This window comes from Eurosta solidaginis, chromosome 5 (genome assembly GCF_040869045.1).
Source record: "Eurosta solidaginis isolate ZX-2024a chromosome 5, ASM4086904v1, whole genome shotgun sequence".
NCBI lineage: Eukaryota > Metazoa > Arthropoda > Insecta > Diptera > Tephritidae > Eurosta > Eurosta solidaginis.
In genome coordinates, this window is record NC_090323.1 from 151,167,158 (window position 1) to 151,191,830 (window position 24,673).

Here is a 24,673-nt window from a genome sequence, read left to right on the forward strand (position 1 = left end):
GACTATCGAAAAAAAATTAGATTGAGCCATGTCCGTCCGTCCGTCTGTCCGTCCGTCCGTCCGTCGATAACTTGAGTAAATATTGAGATATCTTCACCAAATTTGTTACACGAGCTTATCTGGACCCAGAATATATTGGTATTGAAAAACACAAAAAACCTGATTATTTAGTAGATAATACACCTAGAATGTTGAAATTCGACGCGTGGACTGATATTGAGACTCTTGATAAAAATTTGAAAAACAAGTTTTAAATGGGCGTGGCACCGCCCACTTGTGATAAAATCAATTTTACAAATATTATTAATCATAAATCCAAAATCGTTAAACCTATCGTAACAAAATTCAGCAGAGAGGTTGCCTTTACTATAAGGAATGCTTTGAAGAAAAATTTAGTAAATCGGTTAAGGACCACGCCCACTTTTATATAAAAGATTTTTAAAATATTTATGGAACAATTCAATTTATATTCTCCTCTAATTAGGAATATTTCCTCTTGCCACAACTGATTGATGCAATATGAGAAAAATGTATTCGTTATCTTCTCGCACAAAATTTTATATTTTTTGAGAAAATTGATGTATGTACGTATATATATTGTATATCAAAGTTGTTAATAAAGAAAAAAAAAGGGTCGTGGATGAATAAAATAAGCTATATCTTTGCAAAAAAGATCTTTATATCAATGGTATTTCATTTCGCAAGTGGATTTATAACAATAAATAGGAAAAATTTCAAATTTAAAAAAATGGGCGCGGCTTTTATGGCTAAGCAATTTTCTATGTTTCGGGAGCCATAACTCGAAGAAAAATTAACGGATCGTAATAAAATTGGGTACACAAATTTTCCCTATAGCAGAAAATATTTCTAGAAAAATGGACGAGATCGGTTAAAGATCACGCCAACTTTTATGGACTATAACTCGACGAAAAATTTGGTGTACATTTATGCCTTTTAACAGGAAATATTTTCAGTCAAAATGGACTAAATCGGTTATATTGCCTTCTTTTATATAAAAGATTTTGTAAAAGTGCGTAGAAGTAGGTAATAAGCTATTTCTAGTAAAAGTTGAAAAATTTCGTTAATAAGCCTGCCCCTTTTTTGTAATAACGCTTTTTAGTACAATGGCACTTGTGTGTTTATGTTTATTGTTCTGTTATATATTTATTTTAAAATAAACAGTAGGGAAATCCCCATGTCTGAAGGAAAACTGCATTATTTCCCGCTCAAAATCATTGGTGTTAGCCTCTGTATCCTTTTTGCTTCTCTTAAACGAAAATTAGTTCAGAATAGAACCATATGTATATGTATTATTGCGCAGCCTTGTAACACTATTAAGCACACAAAACAACAACAACAGCATTTCAAGTGAACAGCTGGGTATGTAATGTTCGGTTTCACCCGAAGTTAGACTTCCTTACTTGTTTTATACTAACCCTGTGTTGGTTAATACGAAAATGTCAAATGAAGCTTTATGATAGATTGCTATCCTCCAGGGTAAAATCTGGTTTTACTAAAGATGAGGAAAACGGTGCTTAGTGTTTTTTCCTACGAAATTATATGAATCTAACGAACTAAGGTAAAAGTTTTAAAGTCCTCTTCAACTTTTTGTGAATTTTTCTTTGGATCATCACGGGCCATATGGTATAAATCATTTTCCATGACATTTTATTTAATTCTAATTTCCCTTTAGGAATATCTTAAAAGATTCATGAAAAACTTTTACGAACTGATAAGGATATGAAGTGCACCTGTAACAAATTTTTTTTTAACTTCTTAAAAGCCTCGCCGCCATCCGCATCAAGGTGAAATTTCCCAATATATCGTTCATATATATACATCGCGGACAGTGAGGACTCCTTTTAAGAAAAACCAGAAAAGGCATACGACGACTGTCCCGCCATGAAAATTTAAAAAATATACATCAAGCTTCTTGGCTGTCTCATGATCGAAAAACACGAAACCAAATCGATCACGTCATGATTAACGGCGGGCAAAATACCAGTGTCCAGGAACTGCGCATTCAACAAGGTCCCAAAATCGACTCGGTTCTACGTCTTTGTGCTGAACAGAAAGAACTTAAGATGGTGGGAGAATTCACCAAAGAATTCGGCGGATGAAGGAAGGCATTAAAAACGGGGCACATTCCTGTAATAATGATAATGGCGGCCTGGAGACACATACAGAGTGTGTGTAGGTTGTGGAGGATAACTTTTCTTCATTGCTAGCTAGCGAGGGGGAAAACGAACCCCATACCCAAATCGCCAAAGACGGAAAACACGTTTCGGCACCCGACTATAACGAAGTGTCTGAAATCTACTTTTACCACATCTTCACTATGAGCCAGATATTGGAGACGACTCGCGATAAGAAAATCGACACTCATCCTAGAAAAATTCGTCGCATTCCCGCCTTGGCAGCCACGTCACTTATGACGGATACAAATTCGGGACTGTAAGGAACTTCGTTCACACATATGCTACAATTAATAGCGAAAACAATGCAGCTTATAAATCAAAAGAAAAATTACTACTGCAAACAATTCCTACTTTGGATTGAGACGGCAATTAAAAAGTTAAGTCATCGCTCTATGAAAGATAAAACACTCTAAAATCGCCCATCATGGCAGTCCTAATGTATGGCTCGGAATCATGGACGGTGTCGAGAGAAGACGCTATAGACCTTGGAGTGTTCTAGAGAAAAGATCTCCGGAAAATTGATGGTTCTGTCTGTGAGGTGTATGAACTTAACGCAGATATGACGATAGTGCAGCGAATAAAAACCCAAAAGGCTTCGCTGGCTAGGCCATATTATGCGAATGGACGAATACCCTTAAGTCAAGAAAATTTTTTAATCGAAACCGTAACTTGGAAGCAAAGGAATGGGAACCTCCACTGAGTTGTAAAAGGTTTTTGGAGGAATACCCGACCTCCCTTGATGCTCCCAGTCGGCGTCAATTATAGCAAAACAGGAATACTGGCGTCGGGTATACTAAGCGTCCATTAATGATGATGTCGTTTGAGCGTATATTTGTGGATCGCATTAGTTCTGATGTTTATTACCTTATTAGTAAAAAGTTTCGCCTGTCCTTCTCATTATTTGTTGGTGAATCGGTTTGTTTTTGTTTCTTTACCGTGGTCATTATTTTGTTAAGATAATAGACAAATAAACAAGCAAATAATAATTTTTATTGACCTTATTATGGAATAAAAGAAGAAGTTGATGATAAGAAATTCTCAATCATAAACAAAATATAATTCTTTAATGATATTGTAATCAGAACTGATAATTAAATAAATATTACCACTTGGGATCGGCTCGTTGAAATCAAAATTAATCAAAAACAAGTAAGGAAGGCTAAGTTCGGGTGTAACCGAACATTACATACTCAGTTGAGAGCTATGGAGACAAAATAAGGGAAAATCACCATGTAGGAAAATGAACCTCGGGTAACCCTGGAATGTGTTTGTATGACATGCGTATCAAATGGCAGGTACTAAAGAGTATTTTAAGAGGGAGTGGGCCATAGTTCTATAGGTGGACACCTTTTCGAGATATCGCCATAAAGGTGGACCAGGGCTGACTCTAGAATTTGTTTGTACGATATGGGTATCAAATGAAAGGTGTTAATGAGTATTTTAAAAGTGGGTGGGCCTTAGTTCTATGGGTGAACGCCTTTTCGAGATATCGCCATAAAGGTGGACCAGGGATGACTCTAGAATTAATTTGTACGATATGGGTATCAAATGAAAGGTGTTAATGAGTATTTTAAAAGTGGGTGGGCCTTAGTTCTATGGGTGGACGCCTTTTCGAGATATCGCCATAAAGGTGGACCAGGGATGACTCTAGAATTAATTTGTACGATATGGGTATCAAATGAAAGGTGTTAATGAGTATTTTAAAAGTGGGTGGGCCTTAGTTCTATGGGTGAACGCCTTTTTGAGATATCGCCATAAAGGTGGACCAGGGGTGACTCTAGAATTAATTTGTACGATATGGGTATCAAATGAAAGGTGTTAATGAGTATTTTAAAAGTGGGTGGGCCTTAGTTCTATGGGTGGACGCCTTTTCGAGATATCGCCATAAAGGTGGACCAGGGATGACTCTAGAATTTGTTTGTACGATATGGGTATCAAATGAAAGGTGTTAATGAGTATTTTAAAAGGGAGTGGGCCTTAGTTCTATAGGTGGACGCCTTTTCGAGATATCGCCATAAAGGTGGACCAGGGATGACTCTAGAATTTGTTTGTACGATATGGGTGTCAAATGAAAGGTGTTAACGAGTATTTTAAAAGGGAGTGGGCCTTAATTCTATAGGTGGACGCCTTTTCGGGATATCGTTATAAAGGTGGGCCAGGGTTGACTCTAGAATGCGTTTGTACATTATGGGTATCAAACGAAAGGTGATAATGAGTATTTTAAAAGGGAGTGGGCCATAGTTCTATAGGTGGACGCCTTTTCGAAATATCGCCATAAAGGTGGGCCAGGGGTGACTCTATAATGTGTTTGTTCAATATGGGTGTCAAATTAAAGGTATTAATAAGAATTTTAAAAGAGAGTGGTGGTAGTTGTATATGTGAAGGTGTTTTCGAGATATCGACCAAAATGTGGACCAGGGTGACCCAGAACATCATCTGTCGGGTACCGCTAATTTATTTATATATGTAATACCACGAACAGTATTCCTGCGATGATTCCAAGGGCTTTTGATTTCGCCCTGCAGAACTTTTTCATTTTCTTTTACTTAATATGGTAGGTGTCACACCTATTTTACAAAGTTCTTTTCTAAAGTTATATTTTGCGTCAATAAACCAATCCAATTACCATGTTTCAACCCTTTTTTCGTATTTGGTATGGAATTATGGCACCTTTTTCATTTCTCGTAATTTTCGATATCGAAAAAGTGGGCGTGGTCATAGTCAGATTTCGGCCATTTTTTATACCAATAGAAAGTGAGTTCAGATAATTATGTGAACTGCGTTTAGTAAAGATATATCGATTTTTGCTCAAGTTATCGTGTTAATGGCCGAGCGGAAGGACAGACGGTCGACTGTATATAAAAACTGGGCGTGGCTTCAAACCGATTTCGCCCTTTTTCACAGAAAACAGTTATCGTCCTAGAATCTAAGCCGCTACCAAATTTCACAAGGATTGGTAAATTTTTGTTCGACTTATGGCATTAAATGTATCCTAGACAAATCAAATGAAAAAGGGCGGAACTACGTCCATTTTGAAATTTTCTTTTATTTTTGTATTTTGTTGCACCATATCATTACTGGAGTTGTAATAGGAGTAACGTTCCTGCCAAATTTCATCATGATTTCTTCAACGACTGCCAAATTACAGCTTGCAAAACTTCTAAATTACCTTCTTTTAAAAGTGGGCGGTGCCACGCCCATTGTCCAAAATTTTACTTATTTTCTATTCTGCGTCATAAGTTCAACGCACCTACCAAGTTTCATCGCTTTATCGATCTTTTGTAATGAATTATCGCAATTTTTCGATTTTTCGAAATTTTCGATATCGAAAAAGTGGGCGTGGTTATAGTCCGATATCGTTCATTTTAAAAAGCGATCTGAGATGAGCGCCCAGGAATGTACATACCAAATTTCGTCAAGATATCTCAAAAGTTACTCAAGTTATCGTGTTAACGGACGGACGGACGGACATGGCTTAATCAAATTTTTTTTCGATACTGATGATTTTGATATATGGAAGTCTATATCTATCTCGATTCCTTTATACCTGTACAACCAACCGTTATCCAATCAAAGTTAATATACTCTGTGAGCTCTGCTCAACTGAGTATAACAAGTAAAGGTGTCTAAGTTCGGGCGTTACCGAACATTATATACTCAGCGTGAGCTTCAATTGTACATTTCATTTTAGATAAATTACTTTTCTACATAACACGTGGCACAGCCCGTTTAAAAAAAAAATGGCTCCCCATTTCCTCTTACAATAAAACTTGATAAGTGAAATATCATTGATTCAAAACTATTTTTTGCTAAGTTATAGGTTATTATTCTAGTCTACTACCCTTTTAAACTTGTTTTATATCTAAGTTGCCGTGGTCTTTAATCCCGTCTATTTTTACTAGAAATATTTTCTGCTATAAGGAAAATATGTGTACACAATTTCATTACGATATGTTAATTTTTCTTCGAGTTATGGCTCCCGAAACATAGAAAATTGCTTAGTCATAAAATGGGCGGAGCCACAACCATTTTCAAAAATTTAAAATTTTTCCTATTTATTGTTATAAATCCACTTGCAAAATGAAATACCATTGATATAAAGATCTTTTTTGCAAAGATATAGCTTATTTTATTCATCCACGACCCTTTTAAAAATCTTTTATATAAAAGTGGGCGTGGTCCTTAACCGATATCGTAAATTTTTCTTCAAAGCATTTCTTATAGTAAAGGCAACCTCTCTGCCGAATTTTGTTACGATAGGCTAAACGATTTTTGATTTATGATTAATAATATTTGTAAAATTGATTTTATCACAATTGGGCGCATTTTAAAAAGCGTTTCCAAATTTTTTTCAAGAGTCTGAATATCAGTCCAGGCGTCAAAATTCAACATTCTAGGTGTATTATTTACTAAATTATCAGGCTTTTTGTGTTTACCAAAATTTTATATATATAAAAAGTGGACGTGGTTATCATCCGATTTAGCTCATATTCAATACCAATATTTTCTGAGTCCAGATAAGCTAGTGTACCGAATTTAATAAAAGTTATCGTGTTAACAGACGGACGGACGGACATGGCTTAATCAAATTTTTTTTCGATACTGATAATTTTGATAAATGGAAGTCTATATCTATCTCGATTCCTTTATACCTGTACAACCAACCGTTATCCAATCAAAGTTAATATACTCTGTGTGCAACGCACGTTGTGTATAAAAAATCGATTTCGAAATACCCAATTTAGTACGAATAATATTACTGCTTCTGGCTGAATTTTTTCGCAAACATGAACCAGCTACAAAAAAGGCTTCGCACATTGTGGAATGTAACACCCAACCCTATGGATTCGTCCAGTCTATGTAAGTTCCTCACGGACCGGACAGTTCAATCTTGGCTTGTGACACACACCGCTAAAACTTTGAGCCTAAGTCTGAAACTTTTTTGTAATACATGGTTTAAAGGTCAGTACCTGGGCGACCGAGCTTTGCTCGACAATCTTCGAGTATGCCGCATAACATACTTTGTTTAACATGTCATCAACACCGAATTATTAATTTCAAACATTTTTTAATATACACTATGAAAGTCTCACAATTTTATTTCATTCCAAAAACTTAAAAATTTCACTAACGACAACTATCAGTTATTAGTTTAATTAAATGTCAACTTCCCTAAGCGCCATCTGTTTGTAAGTAGTTAAATGGTTAGATGTCGTTTTCAAATTGAACACATGCCTCTAGTGTTCAACGGTAGCAAATTACCATGGTGAGATATCATTTTGCTATGGTGAGAAATCTTTCTAATAGTAATATGTAGGAAATTGCAATTTTCATTTCATATTTGCGAAAAATACGCATTTAAATATATTTTGCTAGAATTTTCCACGGTCCCTTGATATTGCATTTCAATTATATTAGCGTGTATGGAATTAAGAAAATTAAGTCGAATCATGTGTAAGATTTTTTTACCAAGATTTTTAACTTTAATATTCTCCTTTACGGCTTTAAAAGAATATGAGTAAGTAGAGTACTATTTCGCCTAACTACCCCAACCCTAAATGGCAACCCTATTCAAAAATGTCCCTAATGTAATGCGGAGTGAAATACCTTTCTTTGATACCCATATCGGCATATCTCATGCAATTTTTTTTAATTTCGAATAGGTGGCAATCTTGTGAAACATTCTGAGTGGCAATACCTAGGTAGAAAATCTTAGAAGGTGATACATTATCTCTGTGCCAAATTCCATTTAAATCGGTTGAGTCGTTCCCGAGATCGTTCGGCTATACAAATATACAAATACCCTTCAAAAAACGCGAGTACCCTGCAAAAATCGTTGGACCATGTGGTCCACTGGAGTACTTACCATTCTACTCCACTGTAATGCAGCGATGGACCAACTCATGTTTCTACACGAACACATTGTAAGCCGATCATTGCTCGTTTTTAACGATTGTAATCACTACACGCTGTTTATTGGACTGTGGGTACTCCATGGATTACTCTGATGTAATGCGGAGCTCGAGTATATGGTCCGGTCCTAGGACATCGCAATGTTAATTGGACCATATTTTTTGTATGAATTGTGGTTAATTTTGGAGCACTCGCTTGGTCCATAGCGAGTACTCCATACATGCATGCATGGAGTACTCGCGATTTTTGCAGGGTACTCCATAAATAATGTAAGGAATACTCCTTTGGGAGTATAGGAGTGTTCGAAAACTAATCTGTATTCATACAAAAAATGTGCTCCAATTAACATTGCGATGTCCTAGGAGAGGAGTAGGTGATCCCACTCTCGCTTTGTTTGTGAGTATTCCATAGAGTACATACGAGAGAGTACTTTCCAAAGTACTTTCACTGTTGTACTCCATGGAGCACCCACAGAGGATCATATGCCAAAGTACTAAAGAGGAATTGTGTCGGAAAGAATTATCGGAGTGATTTAATTTAAAATGAAAGTAAATTAAGAGGGGCAATACAACTTTTATATTTTTTACTACGAATATTTTTATGTTATTTAGCATTTGCGTGAATAAAGATGCCGTCTTTCAGTGGGTTTTACAGCTCCGGCTCACGCTCAATTCTCACGGGAATGCTCTGGATCATTGAGAGACTTGAGAAGCAGATGTCGTGAAATTTTCGCACACGTGAAATGTGATAGGCAGATGTCGGCTCTGTTTTTCATTTAATTCATAGGGCGAAAGGCTAAGCAGCGACATCTATTTTTGAAAAAGTAGGTATATTAAAGGCCGCGTTGCCAACCTAAAAAGAAGTAATTAACAAATTATCTGGCTCACAAATTGAACCAGACTTCTATCTGGGTTTATCTCGCTCAAATCGTTGTTGTTGCATTTACACGCAAATTATTTATCTGGCTCAGGATTTTGCCACCGGATCATAGCTAATAACTAATATTTCTCTATACTATAGTATGTATACATAAAACCAGTGCGCTGTTGCATTTTATCAGAGTTGCCATAGTAAAGTTTTATCATCACTTATTTGTATGCAATATTTTACTTTTGGCAACTCTGTTCGATCGTCATCGTGTTGTGATCACGGTCGTTAAAAAACGAGCAATGATCGGCTGATGGTGTTCCGTAAACGCATTGCAAAGGAGTATTGTTAAAGTACTCCAACATGAAGAAAATGGAACACGTAATCCAACAAATTTTGCAGGATACTTATACAAGCATTGCTCGTTTAAAGTTATAAGATATTGCTCCAGCTTTCGTGAATATGACTCTACAAGCCTCGGTTTCAATTTTAAACTAAAGAAGTCCATCGTTATGTTTTGAGTCGACATTTGGACGAATTAGAGTCGTGTGCTCTACCTACTGAGCATTCAAATCTCTACAACAAAATATACCATAACACCTCATTAGTATAACAAAATATTGTAAGAAAAATCTTTAACTTTCAGTACTTTTCATACATGAAATTTTTTACATTTATAGCACAAAGTTTAAACTTTTGGACTTTGTGTTAAAACCAGAAATTTAAACAATTTTCTAATTATGGGTTTTGAAACTTTTTAGTCTGGTTTGGTTGTTTAAAACAATTTTGAGATTTAAAACTTATTGTTGAGATGAATTTAGTATTTTAGCTGAATAAAATTAGAAAGCAGGGTTGCATTGCAGATTGAGATGTTTTAAATATAGGTGAAAAAAGTTTGAAAAATATCTTTAAACCATGAATGGTTTAAAATTTAGTATCGAATTTCTAAGCGTATGCATAGGCATATGCTGATGACATTGATATCATCCACCTAAACAACCGCGCCGTTAGTTCTGCTTACTCCAAACTGGAAAAAGATGTGGTAAAGATGGGTTTGATGGTGAATGAGGACAAAACGAAGTACCTGCTGTCATCGAGCAAAGAGTCTGTTCATATGCGCCTTGCCCACCACGCTACTGTTGGCAGCCGTAATTTCGAAATAGTAAAAGACTTCGTTTATTTGGGAGCCAGCATCAACACTAGCAATAACATCAGCTTTGAAATCCAACAAAAAATCTCTCTTGCCAATAAATGCTACTTTGGACTAGGAAGGCAATTGAAAAGTAAAGTCCTCTCTCGGCAAACGAAAATCATACCCTACAAGTCACTTATCGTTCCCGTCCTGCTATATGGTGCAGAAGCATGGACCATGGCAACATCAGATGAAACGGCTCTGTGAGTGTTCGAGAGAAAAGTCCTTCGAAAGATTTATAGACTCCTACGCGTTGGCGATGGCGAGCACCAAAGACGATTTAACGATGAGCTGTACGAGCTATACGCAAACATCAATGTAGTCCAGCGAATTAAAACGCAGCGGCTGCGCTGGCTAAACCATGTTATGCGAATGAAAGATGACGCTCCGGCCAAGAAATTGTTTCTATCTGAACCCGCCTATGGAAACAAAGGTAGAGGGCGGTCTCCATTCCGTTGGAAGGACCAGGTGGAAAACGATTTAAACTCCCTTGGTGTGACCAATTGGCGCCCGGTGGACAGAGAGTAGGAGCGACTGGCGCGTCTTGTTGGACCGCCATAACCGTTTAAACGGTTAAGCGGCAATTAAGTAAGTTAGTATTTCTAAGCGTATATTGTTAAGATTGTTGTTGTTGTTGTAGCAATGCTTCGCCCCACCTAACAGCCGCGACCGATCACAAATTGTCATCAATATCCTCTAACGGGAGTCCAAAGAAACTTGCCGTTTCAACAGGGGTGGACCATAAGGAAAGGGGTGTTAGAGGCGTTGGTTCCACATTACAATTAAAGAGGTGCCGTATTTCCTCAAAATGCTTACGGAGATGACTCCTTAAGCCCCTAGGCGGTGCTGGTTCATCAATCAGATGTCTGTTGGGATGCTCAGGTTTCTTGGTATTCAACAGGAACTGTTTGGTCAGCATCTCATTTCTCTCCCTAATAGGGAGTATTCTCGCCTCATTATGCAGATGGTGTTCAGGGGACATAAGAAGACAGCCCGTGGCGATTCTGAGAGCAGTATTTTGGCATGCCTGTAGTTTCTTCCAGTGGGTAATTTTTAGGCTTGGCGACCATATGGGTGACGCGTAGCACGTAATCGGCTGGCTAATTGATTTGTATGTAGTCATGAGCGTTTCTTTATCTTTTCCCCAGGTACTGCCAGCGAGGGATTTGAGGATTTTGTTACGGCTCTGAATTCTCGGAACAATAGCAGCTGCGTGCTCACCAAAATGTAGATCCTGATCAAACGTCACACCCAAGATTTTGGGGTGTAAGACATTCGGTAGCGTAGTGCCATCGACGTGGATGTTCAAAATGGTTGACATTTGGGGCGTCCATGTTGTAAATAAGGTCGCGGAAGATTTAGTCGGTGATAATGCCAGGTTTCGCGAGGCGAAAAAAACTGGAGGGATCAGGGAGGTAGCCGTTTATTTTATTGCATAGCGCATCGATCTTTGGGCCTGGGCCTGTGGCCATTATTGTGCTGTCATCGGCGTAGGAAACGATTGTGACTCCTTCCGGTGGTGAAGGTAGCTTAGATATGTAGAAATTAAACAAAAGTGGGGATAGGACACCGCCCTGTGGCACCCCTTGTTTAATTCTCCTTGGTTTTGATGTTTCGTTTCTAAACTTCACCGATGCCTGCCGACCACCCACATAATTTGCGGTCCACCTTTTAAGACATGGGGGAAGGGTAGACCCTTCCAGGTCTTGCAGTAACGAGCCATGGTTGACCGTATCAAAAGGTTTTGATAGGTCTAGCGGTACGAGTACTGTTCTATAGTGGGGGTATTGATTTAAACCGCAATTTATCTGGGTGCTAATGGCATTTAGCGCGGTGGTAGTGCTATGGAGTTTTCTGAAGTCATGCTGATGAGAGGCTAGCTGCAAATTTGCTTGGAAATAAGGGAGCAAAATGGCTTCAAGCGTCTTTGCTACTGGCGATAGGAGAGATATCGGACGATACGACTCACCTATGTTAGCTGGTTTCCCAGGCTTTAGTAGCGGGACCACCTTGGCCATTTTCCATTTCTCGGGTATGACAAAGGTGGAAAGAGTCAGGTTGAAGACATGCGCTAAATATTTGAAACCCTCTTTCCCTAGGCTTTTAAGCATCGGCATGGCTATGCCGTCTGGGCCCACTGCTTTGGATGGTTTAGCGTGACCAATGGCGTCCTCAACCTCTTTAGCGGTGATGGTGATTGGTGACGCGCTGAATTTGTGTTTATGTGCGCGTCTATTGGCTCTCCGTCTATCTTTGTCGACCGTAGGCTGCATTATATATTGTCGGCAAAGCGCTCGCGCATTTTTTCGCATCCGACAGCACTTTGTCGCCAAAGGCGATGGAAACTTTGTCTTTGTGCTTAGTCGGATTCGATAGGGACTTTACGGTGGACCAAAGTTTACCCACACCGGTAGAGAGGTTACAACCTCTTAGATGCTCCTCCCATTTCGCCCGCTTGTGTTCGTCCACAAGCAATCTGATGCGTTGGTTTATGTCCCTAATTTGGGGTCGCTATATAATATTGCACAGAGTGGTGTATGATAAACGCGAGGCCGCCTCCATTTCCGCTCTCGCGGTCTTTCGTGTGGACATTGTGCCCAGAGCAGGTCTGCAATGCAGATCTTGCTGTGAGTTTAGTCTCTTGAATCGCAGCAATGCGGATGTTGTGCCGCTTCATGAAATCGACTATCTCCGTAATCTTCCCAGTTAGTCCATTACAGTTTAACTGCAGAATTCTGAAGTGCATAAGGGGAGACGCCGCCACTCTGGGGGTAAGTGGCGAGTGACTACGCCTGGGATGTGGAAGGCCAGGACGCAATTGCTGTTGTGGCCCTGGGACTGGGCGTCCTTGGGCAAGCATTGGGGTACCCGGATGATTTGGGTTTGCGACCTGGCAACATGGCGCGATGAAACCCCTCGGGGGGTTGCCGACGCGGAGACCAGAACATCTAGGAAAGTGGCACCACCCAAGGCAGGAGCTGCATTGGGCGGATGTCGCAAACCTATATATTCTGTGCTGGCAAACGGTGCAAACGGAGGTAGGGACTAAGAGTCTGTTTCCCTGACCTACACGATTGCTGCCAGGGGCTGATGCTCAGCATTGCAACCGACTCTACTACGAAGGTAGTAGTTATGAGTGGTAGCAGCTGTTTGAGTTGTTGGCGCCGTGGGGCGCGAGCAGCAGCGGGTACTTGTTGTGGCTTTCTGAGCAGCAGGGCTGCAGGAAAGTAGTGGGGGGGGGGGGGGGCTTAGGCGTAGACTACGGGACGCCCTTGGGTGTGAACAGCAAAGAGCCACAAAATATTTATAAAAGTTACGTGGACGTCGGGTTTTGGGATCAAGCCGAGAACAACCTGTCCGATGCAACCATCCCTTGCACGAGACTCACTGAACAGAGTATGACCGTCCTAAACAGATTCTTTTCCGGCAGATGCAGCAAAACTATTTCTCAGGACCGGGGTCAGGAGACGGACCCGGATTGGATTCGATGCCTTCCCGGAGTAAGAGAATATGGAGCAGTCCTGCTGCAAGGAGCTGCTGGGAGGATGACAATTTGTGGGAGGGACGCAACAAATTAAATGGGGTCACACTGAAATGACAGTCCTTGGTCGGGAAAAATCCCGAGTCGCTCCGGTACATAGAACCAACTTCCTTGGGAAGGTTGTTAAGGTCCTGAGCAGGGGCGTATTGAGGAGGGGAAAGGAGGACATCTTTTCCCGGGCGCTACTAACAGGTGGGCGCCAAATGGTCCGCAAAGCAGAACTTCCTGGAAATTTGTATTTTTATTATAACTGATTTCTGGAATATATTAAAATCTGAAAAACAAAATTCTATACTAAACAAGTAAGGAAGTCTAAGTTCGGCTGAAACCGAACATTACATACCCAGCTGTACACTTGAAATGCTGTTGTTGTTTGTTTTGTGTGCTTAATAGTGTTGATAGTTTACAAGGCTGCGCAATAATACATATACATATGGTTTTATTCTGAACTAATTTTCGTTTAAAATACGCAAAAAGTATACAGAGGCTAACCTTAAGCGGGTAATAATGCAGTTTTCCTTCAGACATGGAGATTTCCCTACTGTTTATTTTAAAATAAATATATAACAGAACAATTAACATAAACACACAAGTGCCATTGTACTAAAAAGCGTTATTACAAAAAAGGGCAGGCTTATTAACGAAATTTTCCAACTTTTACTAGAAATAGCTTATTACCTGCTTCTACGCACTTTTACAAAATCTTTTATATAAAAGAAGGCAATTTAACCGATTTAGTCCATTTTTACTGAAAATATTTCCTGTTAAAAGACATACATGTACACCAAATTTTTCGTCGAGTTATGGCTTCAGAAACGTTAGGAAATGCATTGTAAGAAAGGGGCAGTGCCACACCCATTTTTCAAGAGTTGAATTTTTCCCATTTCTTGTTATAATGGCACAAAATACGATTGGTACAAAACTATTTTTCGCTAAGATTTAATTTCTTATTTTTGCCTACGACCCTTTTTAAAATCTTTTCTAGATCTCGTCCATTTTTCTAGAAATATTTTCTGCTATAGGGAAAATTTGTGTACACAATTTCATTACGATATGTTAATTTTTGTTCGAGTTATGGCTCCCGAAACATAGAAAATTGCTTAATCATAAAAGGGGCGGTGTCCTGCCCGTTTTTTAAATTTGAAGTTTTTCCTATTTATTGTTATAAATCCACTTGGGAAATGAAATATCATTGATATAAAGCTCTTTTTTTGCAAAGATATAGCTTATTTTATTCGTCCACGACCCTTTTAAAAATCTTTTATATAAAAGTGGGCGTGGTCCTTAACCGATATCGTTAATTTTTCTTCAAAGCACTCCTTATAGTAAAGGCAACTTCTCTGCCGAATTTTGTAACGATAAGTTTAACGATTTTTGATTTATGATTAATAATATTTGTAAAATTGATTTTATCACAAGTGGGCGGTGCCATGCCCATTTTAAAGATTTTTCTCAAATTTTTATCAATAGTCTCAATATCATCACGTCAGATTTCAACAGTCTAGGTGTACTATTTACTAAATAATCAGGTTTTTTGTGTTTTCCAAAATGTTATATATATAAAAAGTGGGCATGGTTATCATCCGATTTGGCTCATTTTCAATACCAATCCATTATCGGTCCGGATAAGCTCGTGTACCATATTTGGTGAAGATATCTCAATATTTACTCAAGTTATGGTGTTAGCGGACGGACGGACATGGGACAATCAATTTTTTTTTCGATACTGATGATTTTGATATATGGAAGTCTATATCTATCTCGATTCCTTTACACCTGTACAAACAACCATTATCCAATCAAAGTTATAATACCCTGTGTACAAGTACAACTGGGTATAAAAATGCAAGCATATGTCCGGAACACTTGCGACAGGTTGTGGAATTATTGAAAGCATATATTTTTCTTTCACATCGTTCAACATTACGATGGGAATTATTAAAAAATGCTTTTACAAAAACTGTCAAACGTGAATCTGAAGCACGATGGAGCGCCAGAATACAAGCGGTTAGCGTTATCGTCGAAATCTTAAGGAGGATTGATCGTGTGCCAATGAACTATCCGAAATTCGAGACACTCTCTGTGAAGAGGCAATAGAAAAAGCGAAGTCTCTTTGTGAAAAATGGGATATTGATATAGTAAAACGTGTGAGAAGGCGCCGCAAAATGTCCGGAGAATCTGCTAGAGATGTTGGTCTTCCGCAGAATATGAAATTTCTCGCGTTATAAAAAGTGTTCTCGATCGTTTCCAACGAGAAATACGTACAAGATTTACACGACTAAATCAGCTTAATTTTAGATTTGGATTTCTTCTAGACGTTGCAAATTTGTTAAACAAGGATAATAACGACTTAGAAAGAAATTGTAAGACCTTGGGTGAATTTTATAATACTGATTTCGATGGAACACAACTTTTTGTCGAAATACAATGTGACTGCAAAATATTTCTCCGCAGTAAAAAAGGAATTGAACCTTATAATCCGTTTAATAACTTAGTTTTATAATCTCTTATGGAAAAGATATTTTTCCAAACTCGCGAGTGGTATTTTAAATACTCTTCACTATCTCAGTATTAATTGCTAGCTGCGAACGTTCATTCAGCAAATTAAAACTGATTTTGACATATGTACGATCAACGATGGGGCAAGGTCGCCTAAGTGACCTACCATTATTAAGTATGGAAAAAGAAAAGTTTTAAATGATAAATTTTGATGACATACTTAATATACATATTTGCTTCCTCAAAGGCAAGGTAAATTTGCATATAGATATTAGTTTTGCTAATGTATTATAATCATATTATTATAGAATATGTATTTTAGTCTACTTATAGATGATATCTTCAGCCTACGACTTTATTGGTCTACTAATATTTGAGTATATAAAATTTTATTTTGTTTTGGAAATATAGGGGAAGGGGGGCGCCAAAAAACATTTTCCGCGGGCGCAAGAAAACCTCACTACGCCAATGGTCTTGAGGTCGATTTTGAACACACAAAAACTTCGCAACTTATTAAAATGTATTAAATATTTTTAAAATATTATTATTTTATTTATATTGTTTTTAATATATAACAGCATTTAATAAATTGATTATAAACTTAAAAAAAACGAATTAAAATACTTTAGTTTACAAATATGCCATTACAACCGATACCGCTCATCGATTTAAAGAATATAATTAAAAAAAAAAAAGTATAAATAAAATTAACTTATATACAAACATATGTACTTTGTATTAACACTTATAGACATGTATAAACAATAACTTCACTTTATCTAGAAAGTAAGATAGAAAAGACTATATCAGAAGGACTATAATAGTTTGATTTTATTTTTTAAGTTCATAAGAACTTAAAACATGCTTTGATTTAAAATGTTTGTGCATATTGAATTTGTTCTTAGCCAATTTTTATTTTTTCACGTAAAGGAATCCAGAACATTTATAGGCTTAAATTCCAAATGGTGCGATCCATACCTGCTCATTTTAGCAATGGATTTTCAATGCCCGATTTTACAAAAATAACAATCTCACTTAGAGTTAATTTAAGAATGTATCAAAATGTTTAACCAGGGACCAACTTGTTTTTTTTGTGTCGAAAAAGTCTGGGGCAAAATATTGTCGCGGGGAGCCTCATAGCATTTTCATGACTAATTGCGGACTTTTTTCAAATAAATTACCATATAAAAGTAAATTTCCGAGTTTTATTTTGAAAGTCCGAAATTAAAAGTTAAATCCAGAATTTCATTTTTTATGGGCAGATTAAAGTCTGGCTCAATCAAACGAAACGAATTTTTCGCCAATTAATAAGTTAAATAAAGGGGATAGGAATAGATAAAGGAATAGAAACAAAAAGGCAATTCTTAGAGACCAATTGTGAAGCGAGCAACGGGACATTCATATGGCTTAGTAGCTAAAGGCATCTGCCTTTGCACTTGTATGAATGTTGGAGATTCGAGTTCAATGCTCAGCTCCCGAAAAGCTAGCTGATGAAGTAGTGATATTCAGAAATATGTCCTAGTAACCATCGCCGTTTGTAAACCTTACAATTTTTCTCTAATATCAATAAAAAAACATTTTATAAAGCAATATGAGCAAAGCTCGCAAAGCGCGATAGCCTCAGAACAGATTTGCGTCGTGCTCCTTAATTTAATTGCTCCAACAAATTGGCTGGACTAGATAGCTGTCATTCTTCGAATACTGAAGGTTTCATAAATAAAATTTAAAAATTTCATAAATTGAGTTCATTGTCATAAAAATTAAAAAAAAATTAAACTCTTTGCTGCAAAATTGGTTTCCGAAAACAAAGCTGGATATGGAATTTCACTTCTAGTTCCGGGGATGTCACAGAAGCAAAGTGGAAAACTAAAAATAAAAAGCGTGATACTTCGCTCTCTTTTAGTTTTTTCTACAAATTGGCGGGATGGCACCGACATATTTTACGCCAACTCCGAATGGCATCTGCAAGGCAGATGAGTTTTCACTGAAAAGCTTTTCATGGCAAAAATACAGTCGGAGCGTTTGCCAAATCACTGCCGAGTGCCGACCCCGCTTAGAAAGACTTTTATCTAATTGAAAAAACTTGTTTCTAAATTTTTGATGTTGCCTTGCAGGGGAATCGAACCCAGTATCTTCGGTGTGGTAGGCGGTGCACGCTACCACAAATTAATTCTCCTAAATACCTGGATTCGATACCAGTAGGAACATTAGAAATGTTTCATTGAGAAACCATATCCAACTCTCATATTATTATACTTATACTTTTCCAATGTAAACTTGCACCTTTCTTGCCATAAACTTTGATAGAATTGAGATATTGCCTTAAAATTTGATACACCGCTTTCTGTTGAAACAAGAAGTATTCTGTATGAAAAAGATTCGTTTCATTTGGATGAGCCGTTTCATAGTTATAGGGCCGGACTTTTATTCTGTCCTAAAAAAATAAAAATCCGACTTAAAATTTTATTTTCCGAAATAGTTTCTGGAGGAATTTTTTTTATAACAGGAATAAGAGTTCGAGTCCCTGAGTCTAACCCCTCATTAGAAGCTAAATATGCGTTAAAAAGATAACTAGTCGTTCTGCAAGTGAGCCTAAGAATTTTTTCATTGTAAACCCATATGACATACAAGTAAACATCTGGACTTGTCTAATTTTCTTGAAAATTTATTTTATTTTCATGAGCAAATAGACAACTAAACCGCATTCGAGTATTTTTTGTAGGTACCGTCAGTTTACCTATCTACAATGCATAAATATTTTTATAAAAATGCATACGAGTTATTGACTAGAAATTTCGTATTATTGTTTTTACTTAACAAATCACACAAGTCCAAATACATATATATACCTACTTGTACATATATTTATATGCCATTTTATTTATTTTTAAAGTAAATATTTTAAATTCCTTTACGCTTTTGCCTCTCTAAATTTTATGATAATACATTTTTTTTACAAATAACACAAATAAGAACAAAAACAAAAAAATTTAAATAAATAAATGACGCCAAAAATTGCATGCTAAATATATTATTTAGTAATACTGCTAATTAAACTAAAAACAAAAACAGACAAACAAACAAATTTAGAAATAATTTACTCCAGCAATATTTTTTGTTCTTTGATGTTTTTTCTGTATCGTCGCCAAATCTCACTGGAAGTTTAGCCATGCACAACATAGATTTTTAAAAACAATGCAATAACAACGTTCCACAATTGGAAAAAGGTTTTTTTTAATGATTATATTTAGGGTGCCAAGATTTTCTGTGGTATATGCGTTGCTAGATACTGTTTGTGTAGCCGCTGCAGACAGAATTGATAGAATTCAATTTCATTTGTAAAATTTTGTCGCACTATGTTCTTCACTTTTTCACTCACTGGTGGTTTAAAGTTGTTTTTGTTGATTTTGGTCAAATACTCGGCGCTACCTGTTGGAAATAAAATTAAAAAATGTTTAATCTTAGTATATAAAAAACACGTGTCACTATGTTTGAGGCCAATGGACTACTAAACTACTGAGAGAGATTGAGAAGGAGATAGAATGCGACGAAGATGGAGATAGATGAAGCGAAAAAGACGGAGGAAGGAGTGAATAAAAGGATTAGGAAACAGTGATGATGGGGGGGGGGGGGGGGGGGGGGGGGTCCAGAGTCAGACGGAAAAAGCTTATTAAAATGTATGCATAAAGGCCAAATTTAGGGCAGGACAACATCTGCCGGGTCTTCTAGTTTAATAATATTTTTTAAACTAAAATTATAGGATGTTTGTTTTTGCTTTTATTTCAAACCTAAATGCATGCTATTATGGATATTTGTTTTGTTATTTTTGCCTTTGCACTTTTCCTTACATTCCTGTCTCTATTCCTCCTCCCTTGACCTGCCTCTAGGTGCAATTTTAGGGTTTTAAGCCCGTCATCTTCTTAATATATATAAATTTCGTGTCACGTTTTTTGTCCGCGAGGGACTCCTAACTCCGCTACTTAACCGATTTCAAAGAAATTTGCACACCGTGTGCAGTTTGACCGGACTTGAAAGATAAGACTGCGTCCCTGTGAATTTCTTACCGGGAAGTGGGCCAGGGACCGATGTATTCGAACAAATTCATTTCCGGAAAGAGGACCAGGGACCGATCTTTTCCAACAAATTATGTTCTTGGTTCGACTTACCTGAAATTGGGCAGCCCTTTGCCTGGAGTAGTATTTATGACACATTCTTCAGGAAATGGGACAGGGGCCGACTGGGAGTGGGCCTGGAACTTGGACTAGGACTCGGACTGCGATTGGGACTGGGAGTGGTACTGAGACTGGGACTTAGTCTGGGACTGGCACTTGGAATTGGAGTGCGACTGGCGCAGGGAAAAAGGGATGGAGAAGAATCAGAGAGAAGAGAAAAGAGGGAAGGAGAAAGAGTTAGACGAAGATAGAGAGATATGGATAGATGGAGCGGAAAACACGGAGAGGCATAGAGAGACGATGAAGAAGAGAAAGGCAGAGGGAAGAGTGAATAAAAAGATAAGGAAAAGGGGGAGAGAGGGGAAAGGAAAGTAAGAGGTAAAAATTGCTTAAAATTTATGCAGATATACCAAAGCTAGGGCAGCGCAACATATGCCGGGTCTGCTAGTATATTATACGAGCCGGACCCGTGCGCATCTTGCGCAACCAATATAAAAGTCTATCAATCAATTATATAAATCAATTAAAACTTACAGCTTGCGCTGCCATCTGGCGTATGGTAGCAATGCAGTGCAAATATTCGCAACAGTGCAAATAGATTTCTTTGTGTGCTCACAATCGTTTATTTTTAATAAATTAATTTTATAAAATATAGCTAAACAAAACCACTACGACCAAAATTGCCCATCCATCTCCATCTTTACAACCAAAACTTTATTTATAGATTTGGGTTCCAAATACGAGAGAAAAAGGAACCCGTACATAAAAACAGCAATTAGAAATAATATATACGATATTAAGACCGCTTTGCCTCCTAAAGCAGGGTGTTTTGTGTAAAGTGACCTTGTGACCACTTCACTGCGGAATTCTTATATTTTTGTGCTGGTCTCAACTCATTAAAAATTGTGTAAACGGAAATTTACAAAAAAGGATAATTGATTTTAAAGTTCTCATAGAGTCAATTAACCTTATATCCATTCACGTTATGTCACCCCACAGTTACGCGGATCGCACATATTGGATGATTTGCACCCAGAGGGCTGTTACGAGGAAGTTACGATGACTTAACCAGATAAAGGGATGTTGCTAGGGCGGTGTCGTCGAACGACTTAGACGTTTGACTCTTACAATTTTTAACTAATATACGATTAACGAGACGGAGAAAATTGTATTGCAAGCCGGGGAAAAAGAAAGGTTTAAAAATTGGCTAGCGCGTGGAAGCCGTAGTCGAACTAACTGATCAAGAGTGTGCCATGATACGGTGAATGCAGTTCGAAGTAGTTCGCTGACAAGAAATTCGTTGCGAAAAATCCTTGATTCCTTATTGGGAAGGAAGTATGGCCGAGCGGAATAAGAGGCAGTGATGGGCTGAAGGTTACAAGCCTATACTTAACAAGCGGTCCAAGCACCATGGTATAAACTGTCCGCCAACATAAGACTTACAACAGCAACAAGACTTACAGCAGCAAGAAACCCCGTTTCTCAAAAGTTGCAAAACAGAAAATTAAGGGAAGCAGTAGTATACGAAGATGAAAATCAGTTGTTAATAGCCTAGAGGGTTATTACAAGGAAGCGCGGATTATTCGGAGGTTTTATAAGAAGCCGACGCTGCGTTTCCGGCCTTCCTCGAGAAGATAACCGAAGTTACAAAACAATCCATGACCGTGACACTAATATATTGCAGTAGCCCCAGTCGGCAGATGTCGACCGAAAGGTAGGGTTCTGATTTGTATTATAATCAGAATAATGCTTTGCTAGAGTTTTTTCGGTGAGGCGCCACTGCACCACCGAGTCGGCGTTTATTAGCTAAGGGGCGATGCTAATGTTTCAGCTCTGAATACATAGCAGTATGCTGAACGGCTGACAACGTGGAAGCCCACCAGAAGAGTTCAGGAGGCAAATGGAGCAAGAATGGATTGTCAAATGCGTTGATGGAAATATGCACAACGATGTTTGAAGAAGAGGCAATATGAGCGGCAGAGGTAAGGTCACTTCTTTGTTATTTACTTCTACGTAGTCTACAAGTAGGCAACAAAGGTAGTGTTCCTACATATGTTAGGTCAAAGTTAAGTAATAGGCTTGACAACACATTGAGTTCTGATCATGATATAGCAGAGTATAACCTGAGTGCAATGGACAAGATCGAGTTCCAGAAATATATGTAGCTAAAACTTGGACAGTCACAAAAAGAAGCATAATGGAAAAGTGTCTGTACTACATTGGAGTTATCCAGCGAAACATCGAAGTTGAGAAAAATCCTGTCTAATGGAGATATAACCCAGGCAGTAATAAAATAAGACAACAAGAAATGGTGGGACAGAGTAGTGCAAAGTTCCTTGAGGCGCTACTCCAAACCCGGTTTTAATAAGGAAATCCGGAAAATCTGAAAAACCTCTTCGAAAATTCAAATACATTCATAACTCTATCAGCTGAGGAAAATTCCAAAATTCAATGTGCGGAGAAAATATTTAAGAACTTTTTATTGCTAGATCGAGTTAGGAGATGCTGCAGGTGGCAAATAGAATTACTGTAGCATGTTTCAAAATAACTTTTTAGAGTTGCATTAAACAGAACCAAGTACCGCACTCTTACAACTGCTTGAATCTTTTTCATACCAAAGGCAGGAAAGGTCAATTATCTGCACCCCAAAGAAGTTTGGGAGAAATAAAGAGGGAAGGAGAAGTGCATTTGATCAGCCAAGCAGGATAGACCTGGTTTGAATCGTGGGACTGCAACATTTCTAAGATCATGTGCAAGTCTAACGATATTAAGCTGACAAAGAGAGGACTTGAGACTAGGTGTTTACACTCAAGTCACATTAATTAGGGCTCGTCTCTGGTAGCAGGTATCGGAAAAGGTTAAAGCTACTGTATGCGTATGAATTGTTATATCTCGAGGCGGTGTTATTTTACAACAATTTCTGCTAACGTTTTGAACACATTCAGTTTATTTTTTGTCTTTATTGGCAGAGCAGTTTAGCATAAACTAACCTTATCTAGAGTAACTTTCAATCGCTACTCCGATATTGTACAATTGTGGTGCGTCGCAAACTCGGCAACGGAGTGGAGGCACCACAATTGCGTTTGGGTTAAATTTAAATGAAAAGAAAAGGAAAGGCGAGAGATATTTCTCGTTATAATAATGCTTTATTTGAAGTGAAAGAAAATTGCATAGAACAAAAATCAATTACCTTTTATAATAAAATGTGGCGGGGCTCCTCGGACGGTGTTAGCCCTGGTTCGCTCAACGATCGCTGGAAAAGTAGACGGTTGCCTTGTCGAGGACAACCGTTGAACCGCGGAAAAAGTCTCCGGTTTTAAGGAGAAGCTTCCCCACATAGTTGTACCGGCATGCATGTATATGTGTACGGACAACATAACCCTACCTATGTACACATATACATGCAGGTGGGCGAACTAGGGGTCGATAAAGTGTTGCTATTAGGGTGGCGCAAGTTAAGAAGAATTTAGGCTTCGGGCCTAAACATGTCGGTCCCCTTGCGGTACGCAACAGCCCAGATTCCGCCCGAGCGTCCCCGACCACGATTTGTCTTAAAACTAGATTCTAAAATTAAACGGTGCGCGCCGGATGGCGCGACGGCATCCTCCTTGCCTTCGCCGGTACCTGTAGCTAGGACGAGATAAAGGAATGGTAAAGTAACAGAACACTCATCATATATTTCTTGCCAGTTTCTACAGAAATCCATTTATTATGAGAAAAAAAAACGATGTTATTCACATATATAAAGCTTAAAACTAAGTAACCTTTCAAAGTCAGGTTAGATCGGGTGGGTCCCCGAGAGCACCCAGCCAAAGATAGTGCTTTGGGCTAGGAGCGAGCCAAACGACGGCGGTAACGTGCCCGGTGTAATGATTTCCGCGTAAACGTCGCCGCCCAGAACGAGGCGGATTGGTGTTGTCGCGTAAAATTGTGGATCCGCCAGACGAATGTGTTCGTAAGGAGCTGCGACGCTATAAGTTGGGCTGACGCGCCTCAACTCATGGACGCAGACTGCGTGAGTCGTCACCGTCTTGCTCTGTCTATATTTACCTCTAAATCTAATAAAGCAACCGATTTCGCCGGCGGCGTTGGTCGTCGGCAGTGCTAACTCTCGCGCCAGCCGACGGTCGATCGTTGTGCGAGGGGAGCATGCGTCTATGAGTGCAAGGATGAGGTGCAAACGCCCCCCGGCTTCCACTTTCACGACCGCAGTTGGCGCCAGAGTAGCCATTGGTCGTAGGGTTGGGGCGGCTGTAGCGTGGGCTGTAATGATCCCGTTCCTAAAGGAACT

The 24,673-nt window shown here is 38.4% G+C and overlaps 1 protein-coding gene across 1 annotated transcript in view; it reads right to left on the reverse strand.

Moving 5' to 3' along the window:
* Positions 1 to 16,855: 16,855 nt before the first annotated feature.
* Positions 16,856 to 24,673, reverse strand: part of LOC137253993 (heparan sulfate 2-O-sulfotransferase pipe-like) — a 40,777-nt gene continuing 32,959 nt past the window's right edge. Inside the window, exons 4-5 of the mRNA XM_067791646.1 lie at positions 19,590 to 19,639; positions 16,856 to 19,514 (exon numbers count right to left, since the gene is read on the reverse strand). Of these exons, the coding sequence (XP_067647747.1) occupies positions 19,458 to 19,514; positions 19,590 to 19,639 (107 nt within the window). The 3' untranslated portion in view covers positions 16,856 to 19,457. The remainder of the gene's footprint in view (positions 19,515 to 19,589; positions 19,640 to 24,673) is intronic.